Consider the following 27,466-nt stretch of genomic DNA (forward strand, 5'->3'; position numbering starts at 1 on the left):
GGAGCTGAGCATGGGGCGACAGAATCACCCCTCGCACCGGTTGTTTCACCACACTTGCTGGCAAAATGGTATGGGACAGGGGGCTCCCCCATACGATAAGGTGGAATGTCTTACACTAAAGCAGTATTTCCCAAACTCTGATCTTCCAGATGTTTTGGACTTCAGCTCCCTGAATCCATGATCATTGGCCAAAACATCTGGAGCTTCTGGGAGTTGACATTAAAAAATATGTATTATTATTATTATTAGTAGTAGTAGTAGTAGTAGTAGTATTAGTATTCTGCTTTATCTCTCTAAAATGAGTCTAAAAGCGGCTCACAGTAAAACCAAATGCAATATAATTTGAAACCTAAAAATATACAAATATTAAAATAGAATTAAATATTAACTATTAAAAATAAATAGTTAAACCCAGATTGGGATTCATTGCACTAGGGAGATGTGATGGCTTTTTGTTTTTGTATGTGTGCTATGGTTTCATTCTCTAATTTGTCTGGGAGGGAAGAATGTATTATGATATTTTCTGCAGCCTCAACCTTAAAAACAACAACAAATTGTTTATACATGACTATGTATCTGAGGAATTAGAAATTTCTCATTTCTGTCCCACTTAAAGGGCAATGGACTGGAAGCTGCTCAGCTCGAGGCTTGAAATGTTAATTTAATTTGCTCTTAGTACTTCATTTAGCACAGACTGATCTTTCATTTGGCAATGAAACTTATAATTCTTACAAAAACAAGAGGCAATCATGAATGTTTAGGCACGCATGAATGTTGCCTTACCGTAGGTCAAAATTTTATGTCGACGTTAGCCAAAAACTTTCTCGTTAAAATAACAAATGTTTGGAAAACCCAGTCATGTCCTATGATCACAGCACATGCCAATGATAAATTTAGCCATTGACTCTTTACATTCTGTTTTTTCAGTTTTATCTCCAAACAGATTTACCGGTACTTTGCAGGAGTTTTGGTACATACTTGAACACATAGAAGGTTAGTTTGGACATCAAAGAGACATGTTCTTTTCAACCAGCCCCTTCTTCATTCATATTTTCTTTGCATCCTCAGCAGGGACAGAAAGAGTAATGGAAGAAAATTAGATTAGATTTTTATTTTTAACTGGAGAAAGTGGGATATAAATAATGCTATAGAACAGACTAATTGAAGGGACCCTATGCAGATGAAAGTACAGAAGCTCTGATGTGACCTGTGGGCTCAAGGATGTTTTTGCAATCTGTCCCCCATATTGCTCCAAGTTCTTCCTGGAGTGATGAATGATTCACTTTTTAATTTAATGGCAACCGTTACAACACACTTTTTTTTTTTTAACAAAATGAGAAGCAGACTTTTTGTCTCTTCTGGTTTGGTTTTAGGACATTTTTGGCACCCTCCCTGTAGTTGCAAACAATGAATGGAATTGAAGAGACAGGCAGAATAATGTTCAGTTATAAATACTATACAATGGAGTACATACCATAAAGCAAATGTGTCTGGAAATGAAGGTGATATTAAGAAAAACAACAGAATGCATTCGTTGTCGGATAGTATGTGCTTTCTCAAAGGAAGGCCAGGAACCAATCCAGCTACTTCAACATTCTCCAACATGGTGCACTGAAGATATTTTGAATTTTAACCTGCATCATCCCCAACCATTGCCAATACCAGTTGGGGTTAATGGGTTTGTAGTTCAAACATTTATTTTAGAGGGACCCAGATTGACACTGAGCTGCAGAATGAACAGCTTTTACTCTGGTCTTCTCATCTATTTCCAACATAGAGCCAACTGGATAAGGGAATCTAGAACATAGTGTGGCTAGTGGCCCAAGCTGCTGAGGAGGTTACTGCCAGACTCAGTCTCTCATTTCTTTATTCATAGGGACTTTTGCTTTCCCTGGTAGTAGTAATGTCTTTTGTTGTAATGTAACAGCTGTGAAAGCCAAGCCCTATGAGGACAGCCTTGGGAAGATGGGTATGTTTAGCATAGGCCCCTTCTACAATGCCATATAATCCATATAATTATCAAATCAGATAATCCACATTATCTACTTTGAACTGGATTATGTGAGTCTACACTGCCATGTGATGGAGCCCCCGATGGTGCAGTGGGTTAAACCACTGAGCTGCTGAACTTGCTGACCAAAAGGTCAGCGGTTCGGATCCAGGGAGTGGGGTGAGCTCCTGCTGTTAGCCCCAACTTCTTCCAACCTAACAGTTCGAAAACATGCAAATGTGAGTAGATCAATCGGTATTGCTCTGGCAAGAAGGTAACAGTGCTCCATGCAGTCATGCTGGTCACATGACCTTGGAGATGTCTACAGTCAACCCTGGCTCTTTGGCTTAGAAATGGAGATGAGCACCAACCCTCAGAGTCAGACATGACTAGGTTTAACGTCATATAATCCAGTTCAAAGCAGATTATCTGGATTTTATATGGCAGTGTAGATGGGCCTTAGATAAGAGAAAGGTAAGGGGACAAGATAGCCCTTTCATAATTGAAAGGATGTCATATCAAGGAGGGGGCAAGCTTGTATTCTGCTGCTTCAGAGACTCAGGCTGGATCTACATGGCCATATAAAATCCAGGTTATCTGCTATGAACTGGATTATTTGGCAGTGTAGACTCATATAATGCAGTTCATATCAATAATGTGGACTATCTGCTTTTCTAATCTGGATTACATGGCAGTGTAAAAGGGGCCTCGGAGTGTGGTGGAGTCTCCTTTGGTGGTTTTTAAACAGAAACTGGATGGCCATCTGTTGGGATTGTGTATTCCTGCATGATAGTAGGTTGGACTGGATGGTTGTTGTGATCTCTTCCAACTCTATAATATTATGAATAATATGCTCAAGTTGAATTCAGGGGAAAAACATTGGTGTGATGAACTGAACTGGCCCTGCCATGCTGATGTGTGTAAGTGAATATTGGAATACTGTCAGTATTACTAAAATGCAGGACAGAAATAGAAATGGATTTTTTTCTGTTCTGTTTTACTATTGTATTTGAAATGGGACTCATGGGGAAATATAAGGTGTTTTTGAGACTTAGGAAAGTCATTCAAGATGAAAATTAAAGGTATACTGCAGAACATGATGATTATTACTGAATTAGTTTAGTAGTGTTTTGTGTGTCACACATGCCACTGAAAATAATTAAAGCCAACCATATGATTTCAAACAGAGAAACTGAAAAAGAATTAATGCATTCCTTGAAAAAGTCTGCAGTGCATTAGCTTCCTACGGAAATGAGGCACAGCTAAAGTGTAACTAATCAGTCAATTGCTATCAGCAGAATTTGGATAGCCTAACAACATTTAAAATAATATTTAGGTGTATGAGAATGTACTGACATAATTGGTTTTGAAATCATTTTGGCATGAAGGAGAAGTCCCAGATTCCTCTCAAACAATGGCTTTAGCCTCCTTCCAAGGTAGAAGGCCTTTCAGGTGCAACAATGGCTTCAGAAACATCAAAGTAATCAGTCATATCTTTTCTCACCAGGTTGAAACCTATGGTCACATTGTTTCCTGAATCTCAGTGCTTCAGTTGACTTTATTTTGGCCAGCACTAGTGGAAGTGGTTGGAAGAGCACAGCAGCAGGATAAAATGGCAGACGAAATCATTTCTGTCAAGTAAAACGTGCTATAGATCAGTGGTTCTCAACCTGTGGGTCCCCAGATATTTTGGCCTTCAACTCCCAGAAATCCTAACAGCTGGCAAACTGGCTGGGATTTCTGGAAGTTATAGGCCAAAACACCTGGGGACCTACAGGTTGAGAACCACTGTGATAGAGCCGACTGGTGCCAGAGTACATTCTCTTAATAGAGACAGGTTTCTCTGCTATCCTCCCTGCTCCTGCTGTGCACTACTCTAAAAAATGCTTGCACTTCTGTGTTATACCACTATAAACCTACAAGAGGATTCCCGTCCCAGTATCATTTCATGACCAAATACGGTACTGAGCTAGGCATGACAAATGCACATTTGGGATCAATTAAACAGAGAGGCATACCTGTGTGTCATCAATATACAAAGGCACCAAAGGCAATACCTCTAGATCGGTGGTACTCAACCTGGGGTTCCCAGATGTTTTTGGTCTACAATTCCCAGAAATCCCAGCCAGTTTACTCGCTGTTAGGATTTCTGGGAGTTGAAGGCCAAAAACATCTAGGGGCCCCAGATTGAGAACCACTGCTCTAAATGATATCTGATGATTTAAGATGTATCTTGCAGAATGCCACAGGGAAAGCCATGCAGAAACAAGATCATCACCCACCACAGCATGGGATAGCCAGGCTAGACTAAAGTGGTACCAGTCCAAAGTAGGTCTGTATGATCAATGGCATCAATGGCTGTGGAAAACATCAGCAATGTCCACAGAGCTCAGTTACTGCTACCAATATAGAGATGGACATGATGGAATAAGGACGATATTAGTGTCAAAACAGGCCAAATGCCTGGTAGTAGTTTCAGAAGCAGACAGCTTTTTGATGTTCTGAAGTTGCTGGGAATTAATCAGTTGAAAAACAACTACTTCCAAGCAAGAAGATTATAGATGTGGCAATAATTGGCTGGAAAGGGTTGCGCATTAGACTATAATTGGCTTACTTGCAAGTTGTAGTTTACATAACCATTGTGCAAACTGAAAATGTTGGCAAAAGAAGAAATTCTGTCTCCAGGTTAGCTGGCTTATGAAGCTGGCAAGGCACAACAATAATGGAATTACTAACACATTTGTGAAGTCTTTTCATTAACTTTTTTGTAAGATGCTTAAAACCACATCAACACTGATTTGGGTCACTACATAAAGTTCAGGTTACAAAGAAAATCAAAACATATTTTGAATAATTGTTACAGGATTTCTTCATAGGTATTTTGAAAAAAAATCAGTAGGATAATGAGATTTGACTCCTTTCAAAAAGAGAAACTTTGTGTTGTTTTCACAAAAATGTGCTGTTGTTAAAGAGTTCACTTCAGTAGAATAATCCAAAAATAGTGCAGTGTTGTGTCAAGGCTCATTATTCAGTCACAAAGGCAAAGGATGACCAGAAACACAGGGTTCCAAAGCCAGTGCATAGGGGAAGCCTGGAGAAATGTTTAGTCCTTCCAGATCCAATGGAGAGGATGTGAAGCTGTTTTACTAAGATCGTGATTTGTACGTCTGTTTTACTCAAGCTGGTTTCCTGCATTGATTGATACACGAAGAGATTCCCCATGATTTCTTCATAAATATAATGGTATAGTAGGCTCTCAGTTAACTGTAATTCCAGCAAATAACAGAAGGAGGAGGAGGAGGAGGAGGAGGAGGAGGAGGAGGAGGAGGAGGAGGAGGAGGAGGAGGAGGAGGAGAAAGATGTACAATCAGTAGGACTTGGAAGGGCAACTATGAAAGAACTAGACAAGATCCTGATGTGTAATGTAATAGATAGATAGATAGATAGATAGATAGATAGATAGATAGATAGATAGATAGATAGATAGAGCTAAATTTAGTGTTGTCTGTACTATCACATTTCCCATTTCTATGTATGGTTGTGAAAACTGGATAGTGAAGAAAGCTGATAGGGAAGAACATCTATTTACAGTGTTCCCTCACTTATCGCTGGGATTAGGTTCCAGGACCACCCGCAATAAGTGAAAATCTGTGAAGTAGGGACACTATATTTATTTTAATATTTATACATTATTTTAGTAGTTATACACTATTTTAAGTTTTTATCAACCAATCGTGTGTTGATAAATCGCCTCCTTCTCCTCCCGTTGCCACTTGGGCTCCTTTTCTCTCCTTTTGGCTTCTCCTTCCTCCCTTCCTTGGGCTGTAAATTGTAATTTTTATGATTTATAATAGTCTTTTAGAGTTTATTGAAAAACTGCAAAACAGCGAATCCGTGAAAAAGTGAACCGCGAAGTTGTGAGGGAACACTGTATTTGAAATGTAGCGTTGGAGAAGAATTTTACAGATACTGTGGATTGTAAAAACAACAAATCAAAGGGTCCTAGACCAAATCAAGTCTGAACCCTCCTAGAAGCCAGGATGACTAAACTGAGACTGTCATCCATTGGTCATATCATGAGAAGACATGGAGCCCCCAGATGGCGTAGTGGACTAAGTGACTTGAAGGTTGGGTTGCTGACCTGAAAGCTGCCAGGTTCAAATCCCACCTGGGGAGAGTGCGGATGAGCTCCCTCTATCAGCTCCAGCTCCATGCGGGGACATGAGAGAAGCCTCCCACAAGGATGGTAAAAACATCAAAACATCCGGGCGTCCCCTGGGCAACGTCCTTGCAGACGGCCAATTCTCTCACTCCAGAAGCAACTCAAGTTGCTCCTGACACGAAAAAAAAAAAAAAGAGAAGACATGACTCCCTAGAAAAGACAATGATGCTTTCTAAGATAGAAGGCATCAGGAAACAGGGAAGATGACATTTTTGTAGGATAGACACCGTCAGGGAAGAAGCCATAGGTTGTTGGGTTGTTGATGATAGGCTGACCTCAAGGTCTCTCATTCAGGAGTCATCATAAGTTGAAGTCAACTTGATAGCAGTTAATAACAACATATGAAGCTGCATTTTGAAATATTCTTGGCTGTTTCATATAGCTGCAACATGAGCAATGCTCTATTGCAAAATCTGTGTAGGCGGGAAATAAGTTTGACTACAGTTGGCAAGTTAATCTGGTATGACTTTCTGCTTTTCCTCAAAAATAGTTTGTGGTTTAAAGAAGGTATTAGATCCAGAACACTATATTTTAAAGAAAGACAATTTGCTCAACACTGAATGCTGCCACTGAAATATTTCATAAAGCAGCCTACAGATCTTTCATATTTTATTCTGTATACCCTATCCTACTTTAACACCCCTGACCCTTCAACCTTGCTTTTGTGCCATACTACCCTGGAAAAGTAGTAGTACTATACTATACTACTAGAATAGTAGTAGACATAGTGCTATACTACAGCAACAATAATAATTAATAATTTGTTGTATTCCTCTTCTTAAGACTCAAGGAAGCAAGTAAGTGAGCTGGCTATTTGATTTCTACCCTTCATCTGTACTGAACATAGAAAGCAAACACTTTTCTTTTTGCTCTCTGAGCACCTTTCTCTATATCAAACATGGAAAAATTGCAGTAGATTGCTGCTGTTGCCATCACACAAAGGCTGATGTTTCCATCTTTCTGGTCTGGCAGGATAGTAAATTATTTTAAGGCATGCCCACTTTTTGGTGTTATTAAGGCAACCCATTTTGATTTATTCATTGCAGTAGTTTTCAGGGAGATTGTCAGATTTGGTCTAGTCCTGCATAAGAAAGAAAGAGGCAGGGAAACGAGGGAGCCAGCTTTGAGAATAACTGATATATTTTAGCAAAACCCTAACAAAATCTAAAAATTCTTCTTGTAGCGATGATACCATTAGTGGACCAAAAGAAACAGAAATATTTTACAATAGCTTTCAAAGATTTACTTTAAGTTTAACCTCTTCTTTTTTACGTTTTCCACTCACTGTGGAAAATCAGGGTTCTAAATTATGTAGAGTGCCTACAGAAGTAGAATTGCTTTAGGTAGAAAATGTATCTCTCCTGTGAATGGAGTGTTTGAGGACAATGCATGAGAATGAAAGGGAGCAGGGGGTACCAATGGTCCATACTTTTCTCCTCCCGCTATCTTCTCTTGGGAACCGGAAAAGTGTGTGTGCATTGGAATGGAAGAGAATATGTATGATTAATCTTAGGTTTCAGAAAAAATACCATTTTAATGTATGTCGTCCCAACAATACAAAACTTCATAGAATGCAATGGTACAAAATAAACCTTTATAGGTAGTGATGATGTACAATGACTAGCTGGTATAATTACGGTGTGTCAGGATATTCTGCTTAGCAGTCAGAGTGAGAGTTGTGACTTTAAAATATGAAATTTAGCTAAAATTTGTTTTTTGTTTGACCTGTGATTAAGAAAGAAGGAAAATGCCTACATATACAGTATATGTTTTGAAAGCAGTTTCACTCAGATGCGCTTGCATTCATGCCCTGTCCAGTTCAGATATGGGGGAATCTGGCAGGCATATTTCTTTGCATGGCCAGAACTACACCAACCACTGCAATGAGTGGAAGAAACTTTTGCATAAATGAACACTCGACGTGTATTGGAATGCTCCTTTTTGGGGGGAAGGCATTGGTGTTTATGTTCAACAAATTAGAAGCATGGCATCACAAATCCAGACTTGACCTAGATCTATATCACTGTTGATTTGTAAACAAAGACCTCAAGTTTTGAGTTGTGTAACTGGACTGCCCCATTTAGAAGTTCAAGGAAAAGCCGTGAAGATTGCATTTGCAGAAAAGTAACAGCATAACATATAGCTTTGCATGTAAAGTAAGTAAATGGAGTCACATGATGTCCTCCTGGAGAATGACCCTCCTCAAACACTTGGAAAACCATTGCCAGCAGATATAGGTATCAATGGCCCCTCACCCATCCCAAATGTTGTAGGATGCTCCCTTCTTCCAGCTTCCATTAGCTATCCTGACCAGTGATAAAAGATCATGGAGCTGTAGTCCAGCAGAATCTGAAAGATTACTTCCCTTTTCAAAATACCTGATTATACACTGGTGTTATGGTGTGCCTTCAAGTGATTTCTAACTTATAACTGACCATTAGGCAAGTCTATCATAGGATAGACAGTTCTGGCCCAGCTTATCTGTCCAAAAGTATCTCCCTCTATGAACCATCTCAGAGGTTAAGATCTTCTGAGGAGGCCCTGCTCTCAGTCCCACTTCCCTCATAGGTGCGGTTTATGGGGACAAAGGACAGGGCCTTCTCGGTGGTGGTCTCTTGGCTATGGAACTCCCTTCCCAAAGAAATTAAATCAGCTCCCTCTCTCCTAACCTTCAGAAAGAAACCAAAGACATGGCTGTGGGACCAAGCCTTTAGATAGCAATGCAGTGCAATAAGGGAAGGTGGAACATGTGCAATCATGACTGGAACAGCCTTTTGACTCAGAGATCGGATTATGTGGTTCTTGCTAATAATTAGTATTAATGGTTTATGCTTTTAATCTTATGTTTTAATGTACCTGTTCATTTGATTATATGTCTGTTTACTGATTATAGCATCAAATTGTTGCCTATTGTAAGGCTGCTTTGAGTCCTCTTTGGGGTGAGAAGGGTGGGATAGAAATTCTGTAAATACAGTAGAGTCTCACTTATTCAACACTCACTTATCCAACATTCTGGATTATCCAACACATTTTTGTAGTCAATGTTTTCAATACATCGTGATATTTTGGTGCTAAATTCGTAAATACAGTAATTACTACATAGCATTACTGCGTATTGAACTACTTTTTCTGTCAAATTTGTTGTATAACATGATGTTTTGGTGCTTAATTTGTAAAATCATAACCTAATTTGATGTTTAAAAGGCTTTTCCTTAATCCCTCCTTATTATCCAACATATTCGCTTATCCAACATACTACCAGCCCGTTTATGTTGGATAAGTGAGACTCTACTGTAAATACATTTTATTAGCAAGATTTATTGTCTGCCTTTTTCCTGAAGTTGTGTGTGACTTGCCTGAGATCACCCAACAGGTTCCATGGTTGATTGGGAATTCTCCAGAGTTGTAATCCAACACTCAAACCACTACACTATACTATCTGATTCATATGCCATTACAAATAATGGAGAAATTGGAAATGGAACTGAATAAAGAAGATTTAGCATATGTTATTGAACTGAAAAAAGGTGAGGATCAAGGGAAACAAATGTAGAGTAAAATGTTTTCGAGTTTGTCAAATATATGGCACATATTTAGTTCAGCACATTCATTAGTTTCCTTTGTGTGCATGAACCTTAATTGATATTAGGTACCTGGAATGTTTAGTAAAATTGATCACAAACATTTTGCCAAATGTGATACCACTATAGTAAATTCAGCACAGAGATTTCACATAACTCCCACATACTCCAAATGTGAAGTCTGCTTTTTTATTTTGATCATGGTTTTTAGATTAAGCACAATTCATTACTGAATGCGATGCTGGTATTGAAAGTCTTAACTGCCAACTGTGTCAACTGAGTACCAAATAAGACATAACATGCTGATGAGTGTAATTTTCTCCCATTGTCTTTTTATCCCACTCCCTCCAGCAGCTTTTGAATGGTCAACAAGAAAGAAAGAAGCAAGGTAGTGCTGCTTAACCCATTTCACCAATCCATTTTTAAGGGAAGTGGTTTCAAGGGATTGATCTGCAACCAAAAAATGAATGGCAGTGAAGAGGTTGCTCCACTGTCATCTTCCAAATGCCTTCTGTGTAAAATCAAACATAAAAAAACCCAGATACTGTAGACAACATACACATCTGAATGAAATGTCTATATCATTTGTGAGCCTCTATTTGTTAGTATTACACAATCCAGTCCTTAGCACTCCATTGGTTTCCATGCCAATAGAAACGGTCCAAATAGGTCCAAATAGGAACAACATGACAAAATGTGAGGATCCATTTTACACCATGTTGGACTGGTGGTCCCTCTCACCTGACTACTATTTATTCAAGCTAGTCCTAGGCAAAGGTCCTTCTTAACACTTGGTGTTTTAACTGGAAATAGTTGGTCTTCAACCAGGGGCTTTCTGCAGGCAAACCATGCATTCTACCATTGAGTTGAGGTCCTATCTTTCAAGTGCAATACCTCTTTCCTGAAAGCAGAGTAGTAATTGTTGTTCCTGAGAATAGGTTTGCTAAACTCGCCCCCTGCAACATAGGCAATTCTGCCATTCTCTTGAGTTCACCCCATTGTAGTCACTTGGACCAATTGATAGGGAAACTTAGAGACTTGAAGAGTGTAGCATATTTTTCATTGGGATCACTCGATGCTCTTGTGTGAATAATGTTACTGCCACTTTTAACCAGCTTCACAAGTTATTAAATGAGCGTAATTTATCTGGGAAATACATAAAACCAAAATCCTTTTTTTATAGCTAATGAAACTTATACCTGACAATCATTTGTAATGAATGATAAGTAGTATCACTACTATTTTCTTTGGCTTCTGTGTACTATATTTATATAAAAAGGCAATTAAAAGGTCAATGTAGTAGGCAAATATTTTGTAGAAAAATACAAAAATTTAAAAGCTTTAAAAAGTATATTCTATATTACTGATCAGGACTGGGCTATATATATTTTATATAATTTTTTATATATTTATAAATGTATATTTATATACTTTGATGATATTTGGGATTTTAGCAAGTGGCTGTAGCATTTACACAGTAGCTTTGTATTTCCCCCTCTTCCTACAGTGGAAAGGTCATGATTTGTAGTCAATTTGGCATAGTTCATTGACCAATAGTACCAATCTTCAAGATTTCCATGTAGCATGGCCAAGGAGAATCTATAAGGTTGTCCACTCCAATTGTAGTTGCACAATAGGTTGTAAAGCCCCTGTACAATTAGGAGATATTGAGGAGAGATTGTGCTGATGAAGTACATTTATCAAAGTTCTCAGTGCTCCCTCTTTTGGTTAGGTGATTCTTCTGTCCCAGAGGATATTTCACCATGCAGGTCTCAATCTCTTGTGTGTTTGAGTTCATAGCCTATTACAATCCTGGAGCTTGAGCTGAAGAAGGGAGAGGAAAAATACATTAAGATGCCATAAACATAATATCTGTCATTAAAAGTCCATAAACTAAGAACACAACGGCATTGGAAGGCAGAATTTCCCAGTTCCCATGCTGGCTAGGGCAGTGGTTCTCAACCTGGGGTCCCCAGATGCTTTTGGCCTTCATCTCCCAGAAATCCTAACAGCTGGTAAACTGGCTGGGATTTCTGGGAGGTGTAGGACAAAACCATCTGAGGTCCCCAGGTTGGGATCCACTGGGCTAGGACATTCTGGGAGTTGGAGTTAAAAAAAAAGTCAACTTTACAAAACTGTGCCAGTTAATATAACACAATATTGGGGTGAGGGAGGATGATTAACTAGCAAATTTTAACGAGTGTGTGAGAGTTTTACAAGGTAAGGTATTTAGTTCCCACCCTGAAATTATTCCTCTACAACCCCTGACTTCCACCCTTGGTATGAAGGAAACACAGAATGCTAGCTATACTGGTTGATGTAGCTTGCATCATTACTCTCACCACCACCACCACCATTATTTATAACTAGTTTTCTCCTGCTTTGGGGGGGGGGAGTAAACCACGTATCTAAGGACCGTATCACATTGGGATATAGTCTGTTTCTGAGGCTCTTTGAACACAATAACAAATGGGTCCTATCACATGATTTTGTCCCATTCTGTCAGTAATCCATCAGAATGTGTCAGCAAAACATTGCAGAAATATAGTACATTAGACACAGGATTCTCATTGTGTTTTTTTGATTTAATACAGTTCTGAGGCACTTTTTTTTACATGCGAATGTAAAATCAGTATGCTTTACATCAGCTAAAATCTCGTGAGAATGGTAATTCAAGACTTCCAGGTTATGTCACAGCACAATATTAATTTTTTTAATTAAAAAAAGACATAGGACGGCATTTGAACAAATTGGGAGAACCAGCCTTCCGTGGTGCAATGAATCAAAGCACAGCATTTTCAAAACATAAGAATCAGGTGTGATGGAGTCAGTATGAATCTTGTCTGAATACAGTATGCATCCGCTCCTAAGAAAACCAAGATGCATACTGATATAAACAGAATATATCCCAATGTGATAAGGTCCGAGATTACCCACTGAATTTTGTTAGCTGAGTGGGATTCAACCTATCTAAACTTGAAATGCTAGCCAAGTCATTCCAAATCTGGTGCTTTATGGATGTCTGTAGAATATGGCTCATATAATTGCTAAGAGGAACCCCGGTGGCGAAGTGCATTAAAGCACTGAGCTGGAGACCGAAAGTGAGCGGCCGCTGTTAGCTCCAGCTCCTGCCAACCTAGCAGTTCGAAAACATGCCAATGTGAGTAGATCAATAGGTACCGCTCCGGCGGGAAGGTAATGGTGCTCCATGCAGTCATGCCGGTCACATGACCTTGGAGGTGTCTATGGACAACGCCGGCTCTTCGGCTTAGAAATGAAGATGAGCACCAACCCCCAGAGTCAGACATGACTGGACTTAACATCAGGAGAAACCTTTACCTTTACCTAATTGCTAACAAAAACAGTTATTATCTTTGTGGATTGGGGATTAGGGGGTTGCTGTTGCCCTGTATGTCTGGGAAGATGGTGGCAGCCTGCTGTATCACTGACATCAGGCTAACACTCACGGCTACTATAAGTATATATAGTTCTAACTAATGACACAGACTTGGTCCTATACTATCATTTAATATCTTTTTAAAAGAGCTGCACAAACACTGGATCCTTGCCAGAAGCTTGGAAGTTGTATGACCCAAACAACAGAAACAAAGCTAGGAAAAAGCTTTGATCTATGCACAGCTGCTCATATTTGTTGAACTAGAGACCTCTTTCAGGGTCTGACTGGATTCCCCTTGTGCCAGCTGTGTAAACCTGGTTTAGGATTTGGCCTTTGGGACAATAAAGGAATGTACTCACGTCCAGGCTCTAACATACCTTTGTCTGCCTCTTGTTCACAAATAAAACTGTTAACATCTTCACAGTAAAAGTCATTCCAAAGGCCAGCGTGAATTAATCCAGCGCAATCTTCCCCTGGTCCATGGCCATGCTTCCAGTTATCTGGCTGCCCAGCGCTCCAGTTTCTTTCAACAAAACAGAAATGGATCATTCCATAAGGCAAAGAGCAAACCATCATGTGATACTGGGACAGAAGACATTAATAACATTTAAAAACCAAACAAAACACCAAACAATCTGTTCTGAGCAGAAAACATACTCTTTAACAAACAATGCATGACTCTTCTTGGAAATGGAAAACAGCTGGGACTTCAGGGGTTGGAATCAATTCAACAAGCCGCCAAAGCTCAAAAGGCTAAAATTAGGCCTATGGTTTTCTTCAGAGTTGGACATGAACATGGGTACATGAAGAAGACATGGGCATGGTCAGTCCACGGGGCTGCATTTGGCTTTGTCTACAGCTGCAAATTAGCTGTGGAGACACGAAGACGTCTTCCTGTTGGAGTCACACATTCATCTCCAAATAAAAGCCAAATAAATAGTTTTGTGTTATTCAATACACAGAGAGAGGCAAGGAAGGGAATACAAAAGAATCAAACTCAAGGCATATTTGCATTTTAACCAGCCAACACTACGAGTGTATCCATGCCTTGTACTTCTGGTACTTTAATAATATTTTAACTACCATGGCTCCATGTTATGATATAACTTTTGTGCTGTAGCTCTTGGAAATGTACTAGAGAATTCCAAAGTTGCTTTCCCAAATTACAAATTCCCTGAGGTGGACCCATAGTGGTTAAGGTGCTATCAATCAGATATTGTTGTACAGTGTGAAAACATCCTTTAAGCTAGTGGTTCTCAACCTGAGTCCCCAGATGTTTTTGGCTTTCAACTCTCAGAAATCCTAACAGCTGGTAAACTGGCTGGGATTTCTGGGAGTTGTAGGCCAAAACACCTGGGGACCCACAGGATGAGAGTCACTGCTTTAAGCACCATCTCACAAGAACTGCTCTGAAGCAAAGACAGGTTTTTTTGTATCTGTTTCTTTAGCCTTCTGCTACTTGGAAGTTGGGATGAAGAATAGTCATATTCTTAATTCTGAAGACCCTATCTACTCTCCAAAAGGTAAGTCCCACTGAAATCAAGAGGACTTGCTTCTGAATAGACACGTATAGAATTGCAATGTTAGCTCCTCCAGAACAAATCAGTACTTAACTAGAAATTTGCAGAAAGAATAAAAAATCCTTCTCCCCCCATTTAAAATGTGGTTCCACCCCCAATTTTAAGGGCTCATCTTTATTAAAACGGGAATGTGTAATTCTTGGCTGAACTGGTCCCAAAATACCCAATACTACAGAACATAGCACAACCAAAGAACATACTTGCCTAGCAAATACTGTCTAAATGGGTGTGAATGTGAATTTTCAAGAAACAATAAATTACATTCAGCTTAGACTTGTGGTCACAGGTATACAGAAAGCATGACATAGGTTAGTGAAAATGTTGAAATGGACTGCATGAGAATTACAGATTTATTCTTTGCTTTATACTTTTAAAGAAAGTAAAAATCAAATTGAAGTTTGGAATCTGCTGAAGCTGTATCTTCTCAAATTCAATGACAAACAACAAGTTTATTGATTTCTATAAGACACATGTGGACCTCTCACATTATATACCATTTCACTATACTAATTGTGAAGATGGCCTCATTCTTCTGAAGCTTAACATCAGTTTGATACATATGCATGTGTTTTTTTTTTGCCAGTGTCACAGATATCTGGGTACCTTCCAATGCCCTGCTTGGCCTATTTCCATGGCTCCTTCTGTAACCACTCTTATAATATACTAAAAGTACAGGCAAAGGTTTCACCTCAACATTAAGTTTAGTTGAGTCTGACTCTGGGGGTTGGTGCTCATCTCCATTTCTAAGCTGAAGAGCCGGCATTGTCTGTAGACGCTTCCAAGGTCATGTGGCTGGCATGGCTGCATGGAGTACCGTTATCTTCCCACCATAGCGGTACCTATTGATCTCCTCACATTTGCATGTTTTCTAACAGTTGGCAGATACTGGGGCTAACAATGGGAGCTCATCCCATCCCGTGGGTTCGAATTGCTGACCTTCTGATCAGCAAGTTCTGCAGCTTAGCGAGTGAACCCGCTGCACCATCACGGCCCCCTATAATATACTATCAAATTGCAAATACAAAGAATGGATGAAAATATACAGTAGATAACACATTCTGGGAAGAGGAAAAGAAAGGGGCTTGGTGAATTTGGAATATAATATACTTCCAAATTCTCCAGGTCCCCTTCTTTTCCTCCTCCCAGAATGTGTTAACTACTGTTTATTTCTTTTCATCCATTCTTTGTCTCTTCTGCCTGTTCTATGATGTATATGTGCATATATCATATGCTCTTAGTGATAGAGCTCTAGTTTTATGCTGGGAATTCAGAATCTCACTACATTTTAGGACATAATTATTTACAGAAGATGGCTTTGGTTAAATACATGGAGATTTTATCTAGATCAGACAGAACTGCTCGATCTAGCAAGACAAACTTTTAAACTAAACAAATCTCATGAATAAATAATGTTGGCCTACTTTAACTTGGTAAGCATGATTTACTTTAGTATTTCTGGTTCAGATTTGATTCTAAGTGGAACATATAACTTCAGTTTAAACTAGGCATGGGCAAACTTCAGCTCTCCAGGTGTTTTGGACTTCAGCTCCCACAATTCCTAACAGGTGGTAAACTGGCTGGGATTTCTGGAAGTTGAAATCCAAAACACCTGGAGGGTTGAAGTTTGCCCATGCTTGGTTTACAGCAACTTGACTTTGTTTCAGCTTTTAACAAGTTTCAAGGAATAAAAGAGGGATGATTTGTTTCCCACAATTACCGTAGATAGTTGAGTGTAAACTGAATTTTCAGTCCTTTTTTAGGGCTGAATAAGCCCCCCTCAGCTTCTACTCAAGTGAGGGCCCTGGCTGGCTTATATTTGGGTTGGCTTATGCTCGAGTATATAGGTAATCAGACAGTCTTAACTTATTAAAGTCTTATTATTACCTTAAATTACAGTTTTATGTAAATATTTTTTTAAAAAACATTTAACCTACTTATGCCTCAATTAATGTAATTTTATTGGTATGTATTCTTATTTTTGAAATTTACCAGTAGCTGCTGCATTTCCCACCCTCATCTTATACTTGAGTCAAAAAGTTTTCCCAGTTTTTGTGGTAAAATTATGTGCCTTGGCTTATATTCGGGTTGGCTTATACTCAAGTATATATGGTACCTATATTTTATGAAACTGGACCTGAACTCTATGCTCATCCACAAAGCAAGGATCAACAAAGCTTTGCTTTATGGCTTCCTTCTCCGGCTTTTTAGATGGTTCTAGGCCTCTCTAACCCTCTGGGAAAAACATGCATCTCATAGAGCAATTCATTTTTAAAGAAGCTAAAGGACCTTCTGCCCTGTTCAACATTAAAGACAAAAATCAGAAATGAACTTCAGCCTTCTTTCAGTCCCACCCACCCCCCAGCGCCTGGGCATTATTGGCAGCCTGTGTAGTCCCCATTGTAGAAACATAGCCCTTATACCTGCCACAGTTGTCCGTTTGCCATAAATTTGTAAGTATTGTCAACATATAAGAGTTTCTATTTATGGGTGGTTGTATTATAAAATGGAATATATATATATACATAAACCAAAGAGAGGAAAATCTCAAATTTCTCAATCCTCAGTTTGTACTAAAACACTGTAATGAACATTGGAAAGCCATGTGGGTCTATAAATTATTTTTCACCATACTCAGGGTTTTTTTTTTGGTAGGGAGACTCTAATTTTTGTGAATAGAGGTGGAAAGGCATCCAAGTATAAAACAGAAAACATGATAGCAATTCCTGATTAAGCACCAGTACATAGCTTTGTGGCTACATTTTCCATTTCCATCATGCCTATATATTGACTAATTTTTTTTAAAAAGCCAGCAGCAAGAACAGTAACAAAATCTAGAGCCTTCCTATACATACACATATTCTGGTAACGTCCCATCCAACCATCGCCATTCATTTTCCTTTGCTGAATCTGTAAGGCCAATCCAAAAGCTGCCTTTTGCAACAACTTGTTTTTTAAGCCATTCCTGTGTATAGAAGAAATAATTAGTAGCATTATTATGCAGGACAACATATGCAGAAGCTGTGGGTACATGTGGTTTACCTCATAGATTTATTGATCTGTTTTAGTCATGAAAGTTCAAAGGTACTGTGAACATAAAAGCTACTGTTGCAGAACATACCCTCCTCTCACTTCCAAATCAATTCAGATGGGAAACACCCTTCTTATTTTCAAACTTATTTCCCAAATTGGATGAATTTTGCCTTCTCTTCTGACAGTCATGAGCCTATCTTCCCAGCCCCAAAAAGAATCTCCTTTCTCTTCAACCTTGAATGGATCTGGCACTGACTGAGCTGATTTTCCAGTAGAAGTGGTACTCTTACAGCAAGCCATGTTCAGTGGAAAGCCCCCAGTGGCACAGTGGGTTAAATCCTTGTGCCGGCAGGACTGCTGACCAATAGACTGCTGACCAAAGAGAGTGGATGAGCTCCCTCTGTCAGCTACAACTCCCCATGCAGGGACATAAGAGAAGCCTCCCACAGGCTGGTAACACATCAAAAACATCTGGGCATCCCCTGGGCAACGTCTTTGCAGATGGCCAATTCTCTCACACCAGAAGCGACTTGCAGTTTCTCAAGCTCCTGACATGAAAAAAAGTGGAAAGACAAAAGGAAACAAAATCTCTTCCCTTCCCACTGGTCATCACTTGGACCACTGTCAAAACGATTGTCAGGCTGCGTACAGGCAGTGGAGAATAGAGTTTGGCTATGTTGCTAATGGTCCAAGAGTCTCTGAAAAATATGTGTTTGATTACAACTCCCAGAATTCACAGCCGGAATGGCCATGTCAGCTGGGGATTCTGAAAAAATACAGTCTAAAATGCAACTTGTTGATATCTATTTTATGGAGACTCTCGATCCAGGTCTCTAGCATGCTTGAATACCAGATATGGTTCCGTACCTGCTCTGTTTCATTATTAATGAAAACTAAATGTGATGCTTTCTCTTCGCAGAAAAGCCTTGCATCTTCAAAAATGGCTCTTTCTGTTGAAAAGTAGTAACAGTTGCCTGAAAAATTATTCCAGTAAACAGGGCAACCTGAAAGACAAGACACTTTAGTTAAAATTGAATTCCTGTTATTTGTAGAATTGCAACCATGTTGTATTACCAATGTGTCTTTCAAACTGAAAGCATATTCAGAGGTAGCTATCCTCATTCATGCTAGTATCAAAAGAGTGTATCTTTTGTATTTTATTCTTCCCCCTAACCTTGCTGCTGTGAGTCTTGTTGTTGTTAACAGCTATCAAGTGGACTTTGACTTATATCAAGCTTATGAATGGGAGACCTCCAAGCCACGTTACTATCAACAGCTTTGCTTAGGTCTTTCAGTCTCTGAACTGTGGCTTCCTCAGTTGAGTTCATCCATCTGCAATAGTCTTTCTCTTTTCCTACTGCATTCTACCTTGTCTTTTCCAGTGAGTCATGTCTTCTTATGATAAATCCAAAGCACGATAGCCTCAGTTAAGTCATGATGGCTTCAGGAATGATTCAATCTAAGATTCACTGATTGGACTTAACAGTTCACAGTATCTGTAAAACTCTTCTCTTGTGCCACATTTCAAATGAATTGTTTTTCTTCTTGTCAGCTTTCTTCTCTGCCCAGTTTTCAAAACCATATATAGAAATGAAAATATGATGGCATTAATATTTTTAACTTTAGTATTCAGCCATATACCATATTTTTACACTTTAGGAGCTTGTCCAGTTCCTTCATAGCTGCCCTTCCAAGCACTAATCTTCTTTGGAGTTCTTGACTGCCGTCCCCTTGTTCTTGTACACAAGTTGCTGAATGGCAATCGGATTCTATTACTGTAACCTTTCACTTTTGCTTCTCATCTGTTCTTAACCATTTGAAGATTTCCATTTGTCATCCATTAAGGCATCTTTCTTTTTGGCTGCAGATGATTTCATTTGCATTCCTCCCTGATAACATCTGTGACTTCATTCCAGAATTATTGGCTTGCAGTCAGTTATATTTAATAGTATACATCTATTTATATTTAAATTCTATGAGGATGTTCTTCAGTTGTATTTTGGCATGACTGTGGCTTAGTCTTCTTCTTTGCCATGTGTCATTGCTATAGTGCCACTGTTTTCCCCAAGTGATGCTCTACTGATGTCAAACCCCACCACTACTGATGCCCAATAGCTGTTTGGACATTTAATTTGGCTCTTCAGCAAAAGTCAGTGTGAAATGGGAAACTCTACCAGCAGCATAGCCTCTTGCCTTTCAGGAGCATGCAATTTCATCACTGCAGCGCTATTAGTGAGACAGGGAGATTTATGTGATCAAAAGCACCCTCTGTTTTGAGCTTGTTGGAATCTTTAATAAGCACACTTTAGTTAAGGTCTGGGAATACACTGCAGTATTTTCTTGCAAGTACTCAGTCCAATGTGGTATTCAAAACATGCAATATATCAGTGATGTATGCAGGAAAAGAATGGCAGGACAATATATCTTACCATTAGTTTCACTTTGTAGTGCCACAGGTAGCCCTGGACCTGGTGGCCCAGGCGGTCCAGGTTGGCCTTGTAGACCACGTGGCCCAGGTGTCCCAGGCAGACCAGGTAATCCACGTGAACCAGGTATTCCTGTCAAGCCAGGAATTCCTGGCAGGCCTTGAGGCCCAGGTTGGCCCTGAAGACCTGGGGGCCCATCTTTCCCAGGTAGTCCAGGTGGTCCTGGCTCTCCGCTGGGTCCTGGCAGGCCGGTCTTCCCTGTTGAACCTCTCTGACCTTTGGATCCAGGTGAACCTCTGGAGCCTTTCCCACCTTTTTCACCTGGTGGTCCAACTGGTCCACTTGGTCCCTTTTCACCTTGAGGTCCTGGAGGTCCTGGTTCACCTTTGTCTCCTTTTTGTCCTTTGGGGCCAGTGAGCCCAATGGGACCCTGGGGCCCTCTGTCACCTTTGGGGCCTCTTGGACCTGGAGGACCTAAAATGTTTGAAAATACAGGAAAATAATATGACAGTGAGTTTTGTTTGTCACTGTAACTACCCATTTATGGGCATTTATACATTCAGTATATACAACACTGGAGCAACCTTCTGAAATTTCCATGTTGCTTCATTTCCATTTCCCTGATGAAGAGCTCTGGAGATCTTGAAAGCTGATTCACTATTTTGTGTGTGTTTGCTTGATTCTAAGAAAGATGTTGCCTGACTATAGATTTTGGAATCTCTCTCTCTGTGCATATGTCCTGATTAAGGATTTTGGAGAATTTATACAAGGCGAAAGGAGGAGATGTAAGGGTCACCATACAAGATCATAAATCAATGTAAAGAATGAAATGAAAACTGTTTTAGAGGAATTAAAATCCTATCACTGCAGTATCAGGAAAGAATCCAGAAAAATAGAACTGAAGGAAGTGCCCAAAGAAGCAAATGGGATAAGTATCAAAGAGGGTGGTAAAAGCAGGAGATCTATATCTTGTATTTTGTGTGAGCAATTTTATATCTCTTTAAATGAATAAACCCCTTTTCTGTTATCAATAGAAATTTATATAACTTACAAAATTATAATTTATATGTGAAGCAGAAGCCATTTCTATTTCAAGTTTTAATCATGGCCAGTTTTATTTCTCTTTAAAAACACTTTGAAAAATTCCTTGCCTTTTTTCTCTTTAAAACTCACAAGAGGCCTGCCTCCTTTTATATGTTGTATATTTATATGCTATGTATATTCATCAAGTATATTCATCAAGTTGACTTATGGCAACTCACTGATTTCTTAGGGGTTTCTTAGGTGATGAGTACTCAGATATGGTTTCCCCCGTCCCTTTCTCTGAAATGTAGCCTAAATCACCTAGTATTTGTTGGCAGGTATCCCATCTGAGTATCAACCAGGGCTTGCCCTGCTTAGAGTCCAAGATCAGATGGGATATGGTGCTTTTGAGGTCATGAAAAATACAAGCTATAGAGATGTGTCATAATCCGACCATGCTTGAAAACTATAGACCGTTGTCAAGTTTGCCATTTTTTAGCAAAATTCTGGAACGGGTGATGGCCAGACAACTTCAGCAGTTCTTGGATGAAACAGATTTTCTTGACCCATTTCAATCTGGCCTCAGGAGGGTCATGGAATAGAAATGGCTTTGGTCACCTTAGTGGTTAATCGACGAGGAAAAGTAGATAAGGGGAGTGTGACCTATTTGGTTCTCCTGGACTTCTCAGTGGCTTTCAACACCATCGACCGTGGTATCCTTCTGGAGCATCTAATGGGTATGGGGCCAAGAGGCACTGTTTGCAGTGGTTCCAGTCTTTTCTCATGGATTGCAGCCAGAAGGTAGTATTGGGGGAGTCCTGCTCGACCTCATGGCAAATAGACTGTGATATCCTGCAGGGCTCATCACTTTCCCCAACGTTATTTAACATCTACATGAAAACGCTGGAAGAGATCATCCAGAATTTTGCAGAAGTATGCAGATGATGCCCAACTCTACTACTTTCCACCAGAAATTGCCAAGGAAGCCGTGCTGCACTTGAACGGGTGCCTGGATGCAGCAATGGGCTTGTTGAGGGTGAACCAAATCCAGATAAGATGAAAGTACTACTGGTTTTGCGTAAGATGGATCAGGGAACAGGCTTACAACCGGAGCTGGATGAGGGTACACTTCGCCTTAAAGCTCAGGTTCACAGTTTGGGGGTGATTCTAGATTTTTCCTTAAACTTGGAAGTACTGGTGGTGGAGGTTACCAGGGTTGCTTTTGCACAACTTAAGCTGGTGCACCAACTGCAACCGTTCCTGGTAAAATCTGACCTGGCCATAGTGGTACACGCCCTGGCTACATCCCGCCTGGACAACTGTAATGTGCTCTATGTGGGCCTGTCTTTGAAAACAGTTTGAAAACTCCAATTTGTTCAAAGATTGGCAGCTAGACTGTTGTTCGGAGGGAACATACGAGAATATGCCACTCAGCTCCTTAAACAGCTGCACTGGCTCCCTATTAGTTTCCGGGCCCTGTTCAAAGTGCTGGTGTTGATCTTTAAAGCCCTACATGGCATTGGTCCAGTTTACTTGAGGGATGGTTCCTCAGTTTACCCCGGGGAGATCTTTTAATGTCAAGTGTGAAATTGTTAATATCCTCTAACATCCGAGACACTCTACATTTACAAATAAGAAGATACTGCAAATACAAAGAGTGTACAACAATGATAACTAACATAGATGAGATATATAAAGACATACAGGTTGAGTATCCCTTATCCATAATTCTAAAATCTGAAATAAGAAAAAAAAATCCAAAATTATTCACATGGATGGCAGCCATGGTGATACTCTTGCTTTCTGGTGGTTCACTGTATACAAATGTTTTTTCATCCACAATATAATCTAAATTATTTTTAGTCTATGTCAGTGGTTCTCAACCTGGGGTCCCCAGATGTTTTGGCCTACAACTCCCAGAAATCCCAGCCACTTTACCAGCTTTTAGGATTTCTGGGAGTTGAAGGCCAAAACACCTGGGGACCCACAGGTTAAGAACCACTGGTCTATGTGTATAAGTTGTACTTATGAAACATCAATTAATTTTATGTTTAGACTTGAGTCTCATCTCCTAGATAACTCATTATGTACAAATAGGCAAATGTCAGCATTCCATAATATGAAAAAAAGCAAAATCCCAAACACTTCTGGCTCCACACACTCAACCTTCACAGCCCATCACAGAACTTTTCTTACCTTGCAGGATTGTGAAATTTTTAATGAGCTGTCCATGTTTGGAATCTACCAGCTTCATTTCTTCCATGATTATTGATAAATTAGCTACTTCATTGTCTAACCTTGACCTCATCACATCTTGTTGCATTCGAAGAGTAGTAGCATCCAGGCGAATATTTGCTAATGTGTTGTTCATAAATGTGAGCTCATCTGTATGTTTACTAAGAGTATCTGTGCATGTTGTCCTGACATCATTGAGGTTGCTAGTCAGTGTCCGCAAGTGATGGGCGGTGTAGCTAATATTGCTGATAATGTTGACAATATCTGTCTCAAAGCTCTGGAATCGATTTTCTTGCTGGTTAAATCTGGCAGTTGTTCCATTTTCATATTCTTTATGGTGCTCCTGGAGTTCCTTCAAACTCTGTTCATTAGCTTGGGCAATGGTAGTGATATTCTCCATCTGTCCACTGAATGAGCTCAGCTGACTATTCATATCCTCAAGTGTATCATTATTAGCTTTGGCTAAAACTGAGTTGTTGGCTGCTAACGCCTGTAAATTCTGCACTTTCTCTTTAAGCCAATCTGTGTCCTTTCGCGCTTGAAGGGCAACCTGCTGAAGGTTTTGAAAGTCACTTTTGATTCTCTGGATAGCTTGACTTGTATCATCCACAGATCTCTGCAAAGCATTAATAAGATCTCTTTGCTGAGCTTGTGTCTGATTGAGATTATTTAGATTCATGATGACTACACTGTGTGAATGCATTTGGCTTTGCAAAGTAGTTTGAATTTTGTTTGTGTCTTCTTGAAGGTCGTTGACGTAGCCACTGTAGGCTTGAAGAGTTTTGTTGACACTGGCGATCATGAAAGAGTTGCTATCCAGAACACCTTTCATTTGACTCTGTCGGTCATCTAACACACTGCCCGACTCCTGTAACTTCTCCAGTGTATCTTTATTCTTTGCGGTTTTATCTGAAATCTCATGGAGCTGCTGGCGGAGGGCCAGGATGTCATCTTTGAAGCTTGAAAGTTCTGTGTTGGTACTCAAGGCTTTCTCCCCAGCTTTATAATCTGAAAAGAGAGAAACATGCAGGAAAACTTAGAACAAACATAATTGTTTATTGTTTAGCAGAAGAATGCCAGTTTAATTGAGTTTGTAGTGTTATAAAAATCTAAGACCTCCCACATAGACCTGCAGTTAAGCTGATGAGACATACTAAACATCTTTTGTAATACAACCTGGTTTTAATTCTGGAGGAACAGAATTACTATTATGTCAGAACTAATCCCAGAGAACTTTGATCTGGTTTAGTAGATCATTCTAGAATTCATGCACCATTTTGAATATTATGAATATTAGAGCTGAGTATATTTCCTTTTTCCTCTCATATGCAAACTTCAGTGCTACCATTAGTAGAAATCAGGGGTCCTCAAACTTTTGAAGAAGAGGGCCGGTCCACAATCCTTCAGACTGTTGTGGGGCCGAATTATCATTTGAAAAAAAAATAATACAAATTCCTATGCATACTGCACATGTCTTATTTGTAGTGAAACAACAACAACAACAATGAAAGAACAATACAATATTTAAAAATGAAAACAATTTTAACCAACACAAACCTATCAGGATTTCAATGAAAAGTGTGGGCCTGCTACTGGCCAATGAAATAGTCAAGTTAATTAGGATTGTTGTTGTTGTGTGACTTCAAGTCATTACTGCATTTATTTACTACATTTATATCCCACCCTTCTCACCCCGAATGGGATTCAGAGCAGCTATATGTACATAAATATATTATATTATTAGCATAGCACAATATTAGCATTATATAATTCTATATTGAACTATATCACTATACTATTATATGTTATGTAATATATAACATATAATTAATATTATTATATGGTATTATTATTAGTATTATATTGTATAACATTATAATATTATTATCAATATTATATGTATATACAATATATTATATTATTAAAACTAATACAAAAATATTATATTATAAAACTGAGGGCGGGGGCCAGGTAAATGACCTGGGAGGGCCGCATCTGGCCCCCGGGCCTTAGTTTGGGGACCTCTGGTATAAATAGTAGAGTGGTTTTAGCATTAGAGAAGAAGAGGCAAGCACAGCTAAATGGTCCATCCTCCATCCCAGCTGCCACTACCCTGGTCCTGGTGGGAGATCAGGAGAGGAAATACCTGCTGGACTTAATATTATCCCACTCTGCTATCCACCTTTTAAAATACGTGCCTTAATTAAATTGAAAGCCTGAGGTCTGAAACTAGCAAATAAACAATTTGTAAGCTGCTTGGAAAACTTTGTGGCCGGAGAGTAAAGTAGAAATACCCTAAATACCCCCTTTGACAACATAGCTCTGTATAAAGGATTTGGCTAACTGGATATTCAGTCAATCACAGAACATCTCATGGCTCTTATATCTCAGAGCTGTGGTTCCCAACCTTTCTTTGACCAGGAACCACTTGACCACTCTCCAACATTAGTACCAAAAGGGTTACGAATCAGTTTTTGGTCAACTTTAGATTTGATTTGGTTATTTGGGGTGCTGATTCAGAAAACTGCCTTGGATAGACCACATCAGCTCTAGTTTCTGATACAGAATATATGCCATCCAGTAGTTGCCATCTGCTCTTCCACAGAAAACCATGTTTTATAATGCAATTTTCTGAATCAGCACCTCTAATAACCTCAGCAACAGGCCTAAAATGGAGACATCAAGGCTCCCCGCTTCCAGGCGCAACATGGAATGGCCCAGCTCAGGGGAAGAGAGGAGGAGGAGAAGCAGCAGTCAGTAACTTTCATGGGTAGTCAGCCTCTCCCCTCCCATTGCCTCAGCACTATAAGAGGGTTTCGCAAGACCAGTCGCTCTCATTGCAATCTCTGAGGATGCCTGCCATAGATGTGGGTGAAACATCAGGAGAGAATACTTCTGGAACATGGCCATACAGCCCGGAAAACACACAACATCCCTGTGATTCTGGCCATAGAAGCCTTCGACAACACACAGACAGAAAGATTTTCCTTCTTTCTAGGAATGTTTGCAATATCATAGTTTTTACTCAAGAGAGGAGCAACCACATCGGAAGGCCTGAAGTAATACTTAATGAACTATCAAGAAAACCTGATAAATCAATAAATGAAAAATAACCAATAATTAATGTATTGGTTTTGTATGAATGTGTATGAATTACCCAGTTTCTTCAGGTCACTCTCCACATCTGTGAGTTTGTCATTGTATCTTCGATGTGAACTTTCCAGGCCAACAGTAACATTGTCCATTTTTTCTACAACTGGAACAATCAAAACAATGTCTTTGTAACAATTCATTGCATGAAATAGTAGAATATTATAAAACTTTAACAGCAATAAAACCCACAATAAAGCAAGAACAGAGTGCTTCCCCATTAACACCTGATAGACAAAGTTGAACCTTTCAGCATCATTTGAAAGTGCACCGTGAGTACCTCTGCTGAAACTAAATGGGGCTCACAGATCTAAACTGGAGCAATAAATTTATACTTCTTAATATTGCCAGTGGAGACTGTATACACAGAGTGGTGTATACATAGCATTGAACCCCTTCTACTGTTCATCCACTAGCAGGAATTTCTTTTTTTAACATGCTGGTGTGTGTGTGTTGTGTTCCTATTTTATTATGTTTAAATGTGCTTTTACACTAAATTCAGGATTAAGAATTTGGCACATATATACCTCATTGATTGCAATGTCTCAACACTTGAATGATACCTACTCTTCATTTACTTTTATTCTAATTTTTTTTCTGTGAATAAAGAGGAGCTTTTATTTCTTGTTGGGGCCCCTGGTGGCACAGTGTGTTAAAGTGCTGAGCTGCTGAACTTATGGACCAAAAGGTCCCAGGTTAAAATCCTGGGAGCGGAATGAGTGCCCGCTATTAGCCCCAGCTCCTGCCAACCTAGCAGTTCGAAAACATGCAAATGTGAGTAGATCAATAGGTACCGCTCCGGTGGGAAGGTAATGGTGCTCCATGCAGTCAT

The 27,466-nt window shown here is 39.5% G+C and overlaps 1 protein-coding gene and 1 long non-coding RNA gene across 2 annotated transcripts in view; one reads left to right on the forward strand and one right to left on the reverse strand.

Moving 5' to 3' along the window:
- The first annotated feature begins 4,663 nt into the window (after positions 1-4,663).
- LOC134298898 (uncharacterized) lies at positions 4,664-10,370 on the forward strand. The gene is made up of 2 exons (XR_010006017.1): positions 4,664-5,233; positions 9,586-10,370. It is a non-coding gene; the product is annotated as an uncharacterized LOC134298898 (long non-coding RNA).
- The window catches only part of colec12 (collectin subfamily member 12), a 95,850-nt gene continuing 78,352 nt past the window's right edge, over positions 9,969-27,466 (reverse strand). Inside the window, exons 4-10 of the mRNA XM_008108650.3 lie at positions 26,642-26,740; positions 23,446-24,492; positions 20,230-20,700; positions 18,668-18,804; positions 17,623-17,732; positions 13,568-13,713; positions 9,969-11,617 (exon numbers count right to left, since the gene is read on the reverse strand). Of these exons, the coding sequence (XP_008106857.2) occupies positions 11,598-11,617; positions 13,568-13,713; positions 17,623-17,732; positions 18,668-18,804; positions 20,230-20,700; positions 23,446-24,492; positions 26,642-26,740 (2,030 nt within the window). The 3' untranslated portion in view covers positions 9,969-11,597. The remainder of the gene's footprint in view (positions 11,618-13,567; positions 13,714-17,622; positions 17,733-18,667; positions 18,805-20,229; positions 20,701-23,445; positions 24,493-26,641; positions 26,741-27,466) is intronic.

This window comes from Anolis carolinensis, chromosome 4, assembly GCF_035594765.1.
Source record: "Anolis carolinensis isolate JA03-04 chromosome 4, rAnoCar3.1.pri, whole genome shotgun sequence".
NCBI lineage: Eukaryota > Metazoa > Chordata > Lepidosauria > Squamata > Dactyloidae > Anolis > Anolis carolinensis.